Source organism: Astatotilapia calliptera, chromosome 11 (assembly GCF_900246225.1).
Source record: "Astatotilapia calliptera chromosome 11, fAstCal1.2, whole genome shotgun sequence".
Classification (NCBI taxonomy): domain Eukaryota; kingdom Metazoa; phylum Chordata; class Actinopteri; order Cichliformes; family Cichlidae; genus Astatotilapia; species Astatotilapia calliptera.
The window spans coordinates 32426033-32439555 of record NC_039312.1 but is presented as its reverse complement, the minus strand read 5'-3'; the positions used below and the strand labels follow the sequence as shown (position 1 = coordinate 32439555).

The following is a 13523-nucleotide window of genomic DNA, read 5'->3' as shown; positions in this document are numbered from 1 at the left end:
TCCGTGTGCGTGCAGACTACTAATGCTGTCTCCTCAGATGACCATAACATATATATCAATATATGTATTTATATATGCATTGTGTGTGTGTGTGTGTGTGTGTGTGTGTGCCTACGTGTTTGCACCAAGCACGCAAACAGAAGAACAAAGTGTGTAAAAATGAGTTTTTTAGCAGCCACCGTAACTAAGCACATATTTTCTTTATCTCGTGAGTCTGTGTGATTCATGCCAGCAAAATGCAGCTCAGGAGACACCTGCTGCAGTGGGAACTACCACAGAGGCAGTTTGGAGTGTAGTGGCATTGTGTCTATGTGTCCTTCTGTCCTTCTGCCTGCCTGTGGACAGATTCTGTTAACACACTTTAAAGACCGGTTTAGTCTGACACCTGTGCCGTCATTCCCTGCACTTTAGACTCCCTATAATGTTTATCTTTATCTGATTTAACTTAGGTTAAGTTAAACCAGATAGGTCAAAGATGGATGTGGTGTGAGTACTCTCACCACAGCTGCAGCTGGTGTAATCTCATTGCTTAAAACTAGTTCAATTTAAAATACTGTACCTAGAATTCTGTGCCGCTTACTTGAAATCCAAGCAGTTTTCACACAAATCATCTTATTAGTAGACGTTTCGTGCCATAACAAAAGTGAAGATGTGTGCTCCTCACATGCATTACAAAACATACAATGTAATAGCCAAACCATGAAGTTTGGTCTCTGCATCTCAGGAAACAGCACCAACCTTCATTTAGGACAGGAAGTAGAGGCAGGGGGATTTCTGCCTGAATCTATGTGAATATGTGGGCATCGGTATATGGATTCTACCCTGTAAAAACAAATGAATCATTTCCATATTTCTTTCCATGGCTCAAGCAGTCTCAGTTTGACTTTAGGCGTAATCTTCATCGTTAGCATGTCCACTTTCTTTCCAGCCCACCAGGCAGGTCGGAGAGCACAGACATTCAGGGCAGCTGAATCATTGTAAAATCACAGTAAAACTAGCTGAAGAGAAACAGCTTTGTGACCTTGAACAAAAAAGTCCATCACCGCAGCAGGCCACCTTTTACTTTGTTTGCATCCCCTGCTAGCAGCTTGGACCCTACCTCCCATAATTGATGGTCGCCAGCAGGAAGTTTGACATGGATTGGTCTGGAAAGTTCTATATCATTAGCATGACGTGAAAGCATGACTGACTAATTGTCAGAAAAGAAATTATAATGGATGTTGCTATACAGGGAACAAGCACTAATTAACACTGTCATTACAAGAAAATGCTGATGAAAATTACAGCTTTTATTCCACGAGTGATAGATTTCTTCTGTGCCTTAATATATTTTATTTATTACTGGCTGTTTGATATTGTACTATTTTTAGAAGGGGACTAGACAGATTAATTGTACTGGAGGTAAAGAAAATCACACATAGAGCACAGAATGGTGTATTTTGTTGCAGGTAATCCCTTGGAAAACGTGTGAGGCACGCTGATCCCTTACTATGCAGAGATATGATGCAGCAAAAGCCTTGAGCTAGTCATATAATTTCAGCTGTGCATGTGAAAGATTAGATTGTTATGGCCCAGCAGCACAAAAAAAACATTAACATATCAGTTACAATACACTGATCAATAGCAGTGATTGTTGCACAGAGATTTGTGTACCTCAGTGGTAAATATTGTGGGTTGCACTCTAGCTGTGGTTTCTGAAATTAAAAGGATCGAAGGTTTCTTTGAACACATTTAAAAGAAGGTTGTCCGTCTTACCGTCTTTGCCGATGAGGAAGTCCAGGTAGCGGTATGTGTAGGCCATGCCCACCTTGGTCTCCACCTGTGGCCTCTTCAGGGTGGAGTAAATCTTCCCTGGACTGTTCTCCTCTGAAACTGGTTTCATCTTGCGTAACCCGCAGCCCATGGCTCCACAGTTTTTAGGTCACTCTTTACAAAGACCCTACAAAAAAATGGACAAAGTGCTTCTTTAGCTGAGCTAAAAAGTAGACATTGCATTGCAAAAAACAAAAACAATAAAAAGCATGATTTAAAATAGATTATAAAAAAAAAAAAAAAACTAGCGAAGACTTATTCAAATTTAAAGTAGAGCTCTTAACAGCTGACAGGCTCTTGTGATCACTGGGGAACAATTAGCATTCCATTGTGATGTTTCTGTCACTCACAAGTTCATAATAATTCAAAGACTTACTCAAAGTAAGTCAAATAACTCAAAGACTCAAAGACTTCTGAGATATAAGTGTTCTGTTTTCCATCTTGCTAACCGAGCTACAGTTGCAAGAGAGGTTTATCTTTTGCTTTGTGCTATGGAAACAAATTGAACGGGAACTACGGATGGATTTTAAACTGCAACTTATTGCTTATTTGAAAAATTATAATAGCAAATTATGTGAACTGTAAAACTAACTGTAACCCCCCCCCAAAAAAAAAAAAAAAAAACAAAAAAAAAACAACAACAACACCCGTGCACAGGATTTTGTGCACCAGTGGTCAAAAACAATAAAATACAATAACAATATATAGCTACAAACCATAACTTGGCTTTCCAAGCTTTGCAAATGGCCAAAAGTACAATGTTGGCTCTTGCTACTATAATCAAAATGGGTATAATTTTGTTGTGTTCATATCTGCTGTGAGTTTCAATTGAGAGTTTTAATTCCTTGTTGACCACCCTATTAAATAAAGCTGTTTCCATTGATTGATTAATTTGCAGACGAGGTAACTGTTTTGATCCAATGAAATTAAAAAGTTGTTAAAGCTGCTCAACTTTTTTAAATTCCTCCAGATGTAAAAATGTCAGCAGATAAAAATAAAAGATGTGTAATTTGGTCTTTTTTTACTGAATGAAACAGGAAGGTCGGGGTTAAGTGTCGTATGGTAGTCCAGTTATTGACCTTTTTTGCTACATTAGATAAATTTGTAGTACAAATTTGATTTACCGCTCATTTTATGATTGTTTTTGTTTCATGTGTTTAAATGATCACACACGTTTGAATGGCCAATGCCAAACAAATGCAGACGATTCACTCTGGTGGTCACCCAAAAGAAGAAGACTACATCTGGGAAATTACAAAAAAGTTAAGATTTCACTGAGTACTAACCTCTTCACAGTAAAGAGGACAAAACCCTGGGTGCAGACCTACAGAAGTGAATAAAGCTGTCTAAATAACAAACAAATCTCCTAACCATATCAGTGCATATGTGATCACATTTTCCAGCTATGCATGTGAAAGGAGCATTAGTTTAAATTTCTATGACCGAGTAGGGCAAAATCACTTTAATGGATCTGTTACAATGCACGGATCAATAGCAGTGATTACTGCGCAGAGGTTTGTGTATCTCATTGGTAAATATTGTGGATTACGTTGTGGATTTTTGGCAAACCTAAGTAAGTGGTCAGGTACAGTCTCACAGGTCCTCAACGAGCCAGGGTTTAAAATAAAGCTGTTTAAATAACAAATAGACTTTCTAACCATTTCAGTGTGAAGAATGTGTAGTTCTTGTGCATCACTGATTCTTTATTCTAATTTTAGGTGATAATTATTTATCTGTAGTGAATGCCTAGTGTGTGGCCATTCTATATGATATAGCTTTACTATTTCATGAAATAGTCAAATGTCTCAGTTTCAACATTAAAAAAAAATGTTTGTGAATAACAAACAGCTTTATGAGATTTGCAAATCACTGCATTCAGTTTATATTAACATTTTACACAGGATCTCAACTGTTTAGAAACAGATAATGGAAAACCTCCATTGTAGTACTAGTACCTGATAGTGTACAAAGTGTTTAAATAACACACTTATTGATATCAGTGAGCATCCCTAAGCAAGGACCAGACATGCACATGGACATGTATACACACAAAGCAAAGATTCTTCAGAAGGAAAACTAATAAAGGACAGCATGTTTGGTAAACCTCTGTACATTAACATGAATAAATATTCTTATAACCTGATTCCTAGGGAGGCCAAATTAGCAACAACCAGGGAGTGAGAGGCCTTAAAGGGCCAGTACTACAGATGCCACCGTGTCCCAAATGCTTTGTGCCAGCACCACTGCCTCTCTCCAGTGGCTTCATCTGGGAATAGGTGACATTTCATTGTGTTCCACTGATTAAACTCAAGAATGGATGGATGGATGGATAGATGGACAGATGGATGGCAGTGGCGCTCTCTTATTCCACCTTGCCTAATGAAGATCCCTCTCTATTACTCCATTATTCTCTGTACTAATTACAGCACATCGAAGGGGTTTGGCAGAATCGGAGTTGACCGTTGCTTCAGAGACGACAGGACAGGAAGTGAGGAGGGGCACGGGGGTTCCGACGTAGGAAGGAGTGGGAGGCAAAAAAAGGAACCAGCTGCAGACGGGGCTCTGTTAATGAGGTGAACGGCAAGAATGAAAAGGTGAGAATCAATCAAGGCAGAAAGAGGAAACAGGGGTGGCCGGGTTGGAGATTGTTCGCATAAAAGGGGTTTGGGTGGTGGGGGGGGCAGCGGGTAATGCATGGCAAGTAGAGTCCGGAGAAAAAAGAGAGCGTGCAATTAAAGTCGGCTGAATAGAAAAAGGATGATCAGCATACAAGATGGAAACAGAGAGAAAGAGTGAGATTCATCACGGCTGTCGTGCCAGTGTTTCCAGTGGCACCGACATGGACGTCTTTGTTGGGCTTTATAAATCTCAACGTGTATAACAGTCATATTTCTCCAGGCCTTGTAATAGCGCTCAGAAATGGACCACAAGCTGATGGATTTATAGCTAATACCAGAACACAAGCACACAGCTACCAACCCAGCAATAACGCACTGCAAAGACGCTAAGGATGACTTCACTGGATCCCTGAACGCCTACGTTTGCTTGAAAAGTGAAAGGACACTTTTTTTTCCTCGATACTTTTGCAAACATGTCAGATGTCCAGCAGATTTAGACCCCAAACTGTCCAGCTCTAAAGAAATGGTGCTAACCAGCTAACCTAACACGCAAGAACAAAAGGTTGAGAAAAGATCCCCATGCAACACATAATGAGTACAAAATGTGTATGAAAGTAGATAAATAGCATGAACAGGTTTTTACAAACTGCTGTGATAATGTTACTAATGTAGACATTTTTACACCTGTAATCAAGAGGAATGCACAGAGGGTGATGTTAGTGAATGGTTGAAATTATACTGAATTGACTCTCTTTTAATATCCTGAAAATATTGCATTTTACTCTCAACCAGATTTAGACATAAAGGTGAAATCTTTAGAAACTGGTCAATCAGCTTTAGCCCAGAAAACAGTATCCATGTTTGATGGGGGGGGGGGGGGGGGGGGGGGGGTTGTCCTCTTGTTTTGTACAGTGAAAGCTTCAGAAGCCTTCTAAATAGTTGCAGCATGTTTCTTATGTACTGAGGCATTATCTGTTTCCCACTCAGCACGTGCCAAGCAGGACTAGTGTCTTGCTTCCGTTTCAAGAACACAAAAGCCAAGCACAATCTGCAGAAGATGGCACAGTCAAAGTCTCTAAAAGCGCTTCAGTCTCCCCTTAAATTGTCACTCAGGACTGCACTACACAGTGCTACAGTTCATCGCGCAGCATCACAAATGACTCTGCCATCAAAGAAAACAAAGTTTAAAAAAAGAGAAAAGATCTTTTTTCCCAAGTGTTGGATTCCTACTGTTGCCTACAGTTACTTGTAAATAGCTTTTATCATTTCTCCCTCTACCCTGGAGAGAGAAGGAACAACAAGAGGGAAGGCGAGGCTCTGTCATGTAGTCTACACGAGATGGAGAAGAACTAGTCAGAACAATGGGATGTGGAGGAAAGGGGATGGGTTGTGGGGGGTTGTGGGAGGGGTGTTAGAGGAAAACAAAGTAAAAACTGGAGGAACTCGTATTTGCATAGCTCCTTGAGCCCAGAGAGGAGGCAATGTGAGGTGAAGCCAAATGGGAGTATTTTTAGAGTTGAACCGATGGAGGAAATGTGACTTATTTATAATTTTTGAGGCACTTTCTTGCCAGGAAACTCTCATCTGAGGTTGAAGCTCTGGCCAGTTGTAGCACTGAAATTGCCCCCCCTCTGAAACAGAGAGTTAGGGATGCTTTACAGGGCTGACAGATACTGGGTAGTTATGGGAAAGAAAAAAAAGACAGGAAGAGGGCCATTGATTTCCCTTTTGCTGAATTAGCAACGATCCTTTTGCCATTTTGCTCCATCTTTTTTCTCTTGCTAATGGCATTTTGAGGTTTTATTTGATAAGAGGTTTTATTCGATAAGATTCCCTTCTCATAAGCCAAGATTGACATTCAGATGCTTTGTTGTGGCTGTGATGCACTTAGTTTTGGCCCTTACAACAAAAACATCCCATAGCACTTTGTATTGTGCTGAATGCGATAGACAACATGAGGGGAGACGTTTCCCTTGTCCTGCTGCTTTTTTTCCCCATCTGTCAATCAACAACAATGATTCAGTCCAAAGGTCTGCCTTTCTTTCTGTGCTCACATTGATCCCTTGAGTTCATCGCCTGTCGTCTCTTAGGATTTGGCACATTATTAGACCTAAACAAATTGATTTTCAGACACTTAAGGGCTGGAAATCTCCACAGATATATTATCACCAGGCACATATTATTATTTTTTTATGACTGTAAATTTAGCATTTGATTATTGCACATTGTTGTTATTATTATTATTATTAAATTATTATTATTAGTAGTAGTATTATTTACTTATTGAAATAGTAAGGATTCTGAAAAGCTAAACATCTGGCCACCAAATGAAAGTCTACAGCCATGAACTTCACTGTTCTTTTAGCTTTGTTTTGGTCTCTCTCAAAAGTCAATTCTACTTGCTTACTGTCGTAGGGTAGGACCCCACAGTATTAGAAGGAGAACCTACAGTAAATGACAAATCACTGGGAAGAAAGCACTTGGTTGGCTGAAAGAGTATGGAATAAGAAGCATAGAGAAGGCAGAAACACCAACAAACAAGCCAAACACAAAGCAAGACAAAACAACACAGACAAAAGTTAAACACATTAGAAGAGAGAGCAGAAAAGCAGCTTCAGTCTGTGGTAGCAAAATTCAGGAATGGATTACGGTGGCCTAATGTAGAGAGGATGTTTGTCTCCCAAACTGATAGTTGAGCCCACAGAAGAGGCGCCTCACAGCTGAAGGCACAAGAAAGTTGCCGTCCGAGAGCATTTAAGTATAATATGAGGTTTTTGAGATATGATGGGACCTGATCATTCAGAACTTCAGCAGAAGGATTTTAAACTATAAACTGCATTTACGAAGCATTCATTGAAGAGTAGCCCGTAGACTGGGTAAGTCATTGTTGGCGTACTCTCGCTGCAGAGTCAACTAAAAATGGATAACACGCTAAAAGGTGGAGATCAAAACCTTTTACTTATGAAAACAGCCTCACTTTCTACCAAATTCTAATTGTTATCCTTGTATGTGTCTTGGATTTGGTACTGTGTATGGTTGGTAATTGAGAACATTATGGAACAATTGAAAATCTTCTATCTGTAAAACCAAAACAATGAAATAGTCTAAAAGGTGCCCAGAAAGCCTCCTGAAATGTACAAAGACAATAAGTCTTTGTAAATTTGTCAATACATCCAACAGCCTTCAGAATATGAACATTATTAATCTTCTGTTAATGAAAATATTGGATTGAGAAGCTTTACATTCCAGTTTCATAATTAGGAAATTGCACATCAGTGTGGACGATGATCGCACAAAACCCCGTCTTCAGCTTACAGGCTTCACAATACCAAATGAGTTACTTAATGCTGTCTGACTGAGACCTTCCCCACATTACAGGACCGTGTTACAAGGCTTTGATAGTAACATTGCTGAGATCAAACCCAGAAGCATGGGAAGCTTCAGAGTGGATTAATGCAAGAAGACATTAATTAGGACACTGTGTTCGTGTGTTCTTCCCTGTGTAGTCTCCCTTTTAAGCCTACTCTCTTCTTTTCTCACTCTCTCTCTCGCTTTGTCTCCCTCACCCTCTTTGGCTTCTTCTGACTTTTGATCTTTTACAATCTGACAAGTAAAGGGGCGCTTGACTGTGTATGGTGATGGGTACTGCTGATCCAGTATCATCCATGGGTATTGTGAGGAGTACTGCCAAGAGCTCTACAAGGCTGAGTGGTTAGAGAGACCGCCATGAAAATGAGCGGACAAGACCGGCCTCACATGAGGAAAAACAGCACTGGTTGTTGGCCGAAATGCATTGAGTGACTCATGTCTATGCTTTCTTGACAATCAACCCCTCGTAATGACTTATTTTGAGAAAAATGCATTTGCTTGTTGTCCAAAAAGTCCAGAAAACAGTGTTGGAACAAACCAATGTGGAAGTGCAGCCCCTTGAATGGCCGCTTAAGGCTGGTTCCAATCTCCTGTGACAAAATGCCCAACTTTACAAGAGAAATGAATACTTTGTTAGCCTGTTTCTGTGTCTTTCTGCCATACACTATGCTAACACCAGCATCTCTGATCCAATTAAATGATTTACCGCTTTACCTGAACATGCTCAACTGTCAACTTTGTCTTCAGGCTGGAAATGAATAAGCTATATGATGTGTCTCTGTCTCTTATCCTCAGACACTCCCTATATCCAAGTTGTTGAGCCTAAAAACTAATAACTTGTAGTTCTTGCTAACATTATCTTAACTTTGCACTGCACACTTTTATTAAAATATGGTTGCTTGTGGCTTTAAAAACATATTGTGATGGATATACTCTTAAACACTTAAATGGCGGTGACTCTGTTAGGTGGAAGCAAAAAGAAGGTGAGTACGGCTCAGTGGGTGTGACATCTTTAAGCTAAACAAAGAGACTTTTGCTCAACTACCAACAACTGCTGTTGTCATAATTTCAGCGTGGTTTTGCACAAGTGGTTGACTTTCACGAGTCGCCTTTTTGTTCTCTCTTTATAAAAAAACAAAGTTGTACGTTTGAAGTGACGATTAATTTTGTCCAATTTTTAGCTGAGACTGCACCTGGACCCCATTTATAATTATATCATCATGTATAAACAGTGAATACCATAGAATAATAACTGCTGGATGGTTAAATTTCACTCACCTTTAGTTGGTGATCTGTTAAAAAACTGATGACATACACTCTCAGCACACTGACTTAAGTCACTGCCGGTCTTTGGTATATTTGGGAAAACCCCTTTACCATATGCTGCCACGTATACGTGTTACCATGGTTACCGCATTAACCATACTTCCGGGCTAGACTACATATTTGAATAATGATTTTGTAACAGTTCACCATCAGCAGATTCACATTTGCCAGCATGCTATTGCTGAAAAATCTCACAATCCTGCAGTTTCTCTGCATTACTTTTATACAACAGTCTTATGTGACTCACGAGTTTACTAGCTAGACCAAAACCCTTCCTGACCCTCTCTGACCCTGGCTCTAGTCTCCACCAGTGACTGGCTGGCATCGGTCTAAATGAACTAGTCGACACTGGTAATATTGATTGAACTAAACAACTTAGTTGTGAAAGCACCAGTTGCCTAAATTTAACATGACTTTCACGAGTGTTTTTTTGGGAACAGACTCTTACAAAAAGCCTTGTTCATGGAGAAATCACCAGATTAACAACTGATTTTTCCAATAACTCGGCCTCAAAAACGTCCTTCACTAACCCTCTGAGTTTCTGTCTCATTTCTGCTGCTTCGGGTGACAGCATGAGCTAAAAGCCTGAGAAGGTTTGCACACTTTTGTTGGAAATCCCCTACTCTTCCCTTTCTTTCCTCTTTTGCCCTTGCCACCCTGAATCTTCAACTGTGGGAAAACAGAGAGGATGGAAAAGAAGAAAGAAAAAAGACAACGGACACTCAGGCAGGATGTTAACGCTGTGACCTTTTGTAATGACACGGTCCTTTCAAGAGAACGACCTACACTAAGTGCGTTTACATGCACTAAGTAACCAGGTTATTCAGAGAATCAGGTTAAAAGCGTTTACATCCCCTGTAGTATCATGGTTATGGTAGATATGTGTTCATTCGGTGCCTTAGAAACCAGATTGTGTGTTCAGCGAAAGTGTACAGTAACAGTAAATTTTGCTTCCCGTTTTTGTCTTTTTATCATGTTCCAGAGCCCACGTAAAGCACAGCAAGAGACAGACAGACAGGCAGAAAGCTAGAACTAGGCTCTGCTGCAATGTTCAGCTTTCAAAATACTTCCTTAGATGTATATAGAGCACTATACAAGGTGGACTTGCATGCATCACTTATTTTAAGCTGTGTTTCCTTTTCCATAGTGTGTATATAAAAGCCGCACATAGCCACCATAGTGGCACAGATTCCTTGTTGACTCTACATACTAAAGCCTCGTTTCATTTCTGCCGTGCTGGCTTGTTTTTATTATATTGACCAGAAAGGGTCGCGCTAACGCTAGCAACTAGATCGATGAACTACATGTATACATTTCGACACTCACTGACACTGAAGCACTTTGGATGGGCGGCACCACACATTAAGGCATAAAACATAACCAATTATTTTACTTAAATATGAACCAGAAGATACAAAAACGGTTGAGAGGTCAGGTTTAGCGATCTGAATTGGTGGATGATGAGGCCCAGCAGACAGCACTGAGCCACAGTCAACACACACAGTCTCAGCACACATCTCAGTCACCACAATCATGGCCCCTCCTACTTAAAAGCCGTTACAAAATCCAAATGGGTGAATTTATTATTATTTTTAAACATAAAAATATTAACCAATTATGAGGCAGAGGAGAAAATTCACATGGAATCCAAAGACGCGTTTCATGCTGTAAAGTTGGGTATTTTAAAATGGTGGGATTGACTCGCTTTTGGAGCAAGCCTCAAGTGGCTGATCAAGGAACTGCAGTTTTTGGGATTTTAGTATGACCACAAAAGTTGATACTTGCTCTTTCACTGTTTGCAAAGTCACAATGTCGTTATTGGTATATTATGAAAGGTCTTATCATCATCCATCTTTAAAAGTGTTTTGGGAATCATGCATGAAAACAAGCAGAGAAAAACACAATCTGGCTCGCAAGCAAGCATCTCAGTGTCTTTCAGCCTATGTTAGTAAAAGCAGAACTGGATCATAGCAAGCATAAAAATGAACAGTGAAAAGTTGGATCATAATGCACGAGTTGATATTTTTGCTGATCGTTGATATTTATGTTCACCATGATACTGGGTATCTGACTTTGAGATAAATGAGTATGTTTTAGTACTGATTATGTTCATTCTTTGGTCAGTAATTCTTTTACTGTAGTTCTCTTAAAGCACCAACAGTAGTAACATCTTGCCTAGCATCTGAGGGAAATTCCTTTTTTTTACTGCATTATGTAGCTACATTTCAACTATGAATGCTGTAGTTACATTTGAATGAGTTTAGATAACATTAAACTGGTACCCTATGGCGGACCTGCAATCTACAATATATATTGCATTCAGAGGAAAGTTCTGTTATATCCCCAGAAACATCTGGGTTATTTTCCCATAAATTCTAAATTATTCTGGGTAAAACTGCACAGCTTGACAGAGAAGGTGAGTTATATTATTTTACATTATTAAAAACAGTTTTAGGGAACACTGGTGACTACTACGGATGTAGATAATCACAAGTTACCATCATGAAGGTGCATTACATTTATGTGCAGCTGCATTTCTAATTAGTAACTGGTAAAAACAGTGATGGAAATCGTCAGTACTGAACTAAGGAGATGCTGCAGTGTGTTACAATAGCTGCAGAAGATAGAACAAACTGGTTTCAAAAATTAAACTGATTAAAGTGATGAGTAACATTCAGAGAACACTGAATCTTACAAAAAAGCTTCAAATTGGAAATGTTTCCAAATCAAACCTTTACTTACTCTCAAAAAGATGGCCATGGTTACTAAAAGAGACATTTTACTTCTTCCAACTCATTGAATTTATATTTCCTGTGAATGCCCAAGGACGATACATAATGGCAAGTGCGCGGCACAAAGTAAAAATGGAAGATAGAGGGTAACGGGTTTAGGCAGAGAAAATCATCAAATAAGCAACGCGGTCTAGCCAAGAATCTCAGCCGTTTCAAGGCCCATAGCATCTATGTGGTTTACTACAGCCTTGGCCAACCTCTCCTTATGGTCTCAAGGCCCGGTTACAGCCCATCCACACACACACACACATATCCCCACAAACACATTCATCGAGGGAGCTATTGCCATGGGAACCAACCCCTCTATGACTATTCCCTTCTCAGGAGAAGAATAGGCACCAATCTGTCCCAACCTCTCGCTTTTTTTATTGTCAGATTCTCTCTTTCTTCTCTTGTTGTGGCTGCTATAAGCTCTCAGCCCACCTCATCACCTGGACTGATTCCCTGTTTCCTGGTCTCCTCTTTCCACCTGTTTCCCTCCTCTCCTCCCACATGTTTTTGACAGTCATGAGTTTGATTTGTCATGCATAATCTATCCACAGTGGGATTTGTACATTTCTCACAAGTGAAAAGCAAAACATTATTTCAAGTCAACCTGCACAAAAACCTGTCTTGGTTGTTTTTGCGCTGTAGCCAAAGAAACATGGTGAAAGAAAGCTTGTCATTTCAAGAAAAACGAGAAAAGAATATCCTGTTAAACAGAGAAAACTTGCTGGTTGCCCCCTAAAACACGGAGGGGTTTGAAGAGATTTCCCGTGAGTGACTCATTGCTTTCTGTGAACTTGCTCCAGGCAGGTCATTTTTTATTAAAGCCAGCCGGAGCTAAGTTCTGAGATTTTCAGACACCCTATCGACATGTCCGTGTTGGACATTAACCAATCAATACTGCTGCAATTTTCTTGACCACCCATTACAACAGAAGTCAATTTGCCTTATAGAAATATCAAGAGGGGTGTTGTTTTCTTTTTCTGTGCTTTGAGGGTAAGCTGCTACACAACTGGCTGAACACTGGCTCTCTGGTGTTTGCCGTCTTGCCTGGAGGATTTATCCTAATATGCTGTCTCAGGTCTAGAAAAAAGCCAGAGGCTTGAATAACTTTGTATCTTCAAAAGCACGATCACTGTCATATTGCAGCCGAGTGAGGGAAAATAATCTTTGCCCAAAATCTTGTAACCGAGCATTTCAGACAGAAAGGATATGAGCTCCAACAAAGGCTGTCAGGAGCAGTCAGGATGGCCAGCCTAGTCTCATTCCTGGTGCACCAGTTAGCCTTGCTCATTTACAGAAAAAAGGAGTTCGCTGGTGTCAGAGCTTAATGCACCTGGTTAAGGCTTGAGTGAGGCAGTTCTGTCACTCTCAACTCATCATTTCAGTGCATTTTTCAGTGCACAGGTGTGCTTTCCTAAATCTAACCAAACAATTTAGTTCCAAATCCTAACTTAGCCTGGCGTAAAATTAAAAACAAAAAACAGCATAAAGAAAAGCAGTACAAAACACTGAAATCCCTCACTGACAAACCTACCACCACCATGCCTCTTCATCTCTTAGTGGCCAATATTATCGCTGCTGATGCATCAGGGCAATGAGGCCTAAGAACACCATTTGC

The 13523-nt window shown here is 40.0% G+C and overlaps 2 protein-coding genes across 3 annotated transcripts in view; one reads left to right on the top strand and one right to left on the bottom strand.

Annotated features, from left to right (window-relative positions):
- Positions 1-13523, top strand: part of LOC113032403 (cysteine-rich venom protein) — a 50581-nt gene that overhangs the window by 6957 nt on the left and 30101 nt on the right. The window contains exon 2 of the mRNA XM_026185314.1: positions 3963-4406. The gene's annotated coding sequence lies outside the window, so the exon portion shown is untranslated. The remainder of the gene's footprint in view (positions 1-3962; positions 4407-13523) is intronic.
- rftn1b (raftlin, lipid raft linker 1b) overlaps positions 1-13523 on the bottom strand; it is a 145007-nt gene that overhangs the window by 109348 nt on the left and 22136 nt on the right. For both annotated transcript variants that reach the window (XM_026185312.1, XM_026185313.1), the window contains exon 4: positions 1756-1939. In XM_026185312.1, the coding sequence (XP_026041097.1) occupies positions 1756-1903 (148 nt within the window). In that variant the 5' untranslated portion in view covers positions 1904-1939. The remainder of the gene's footprint in view (positions 1-1755; positions 1940-13523) is intronic.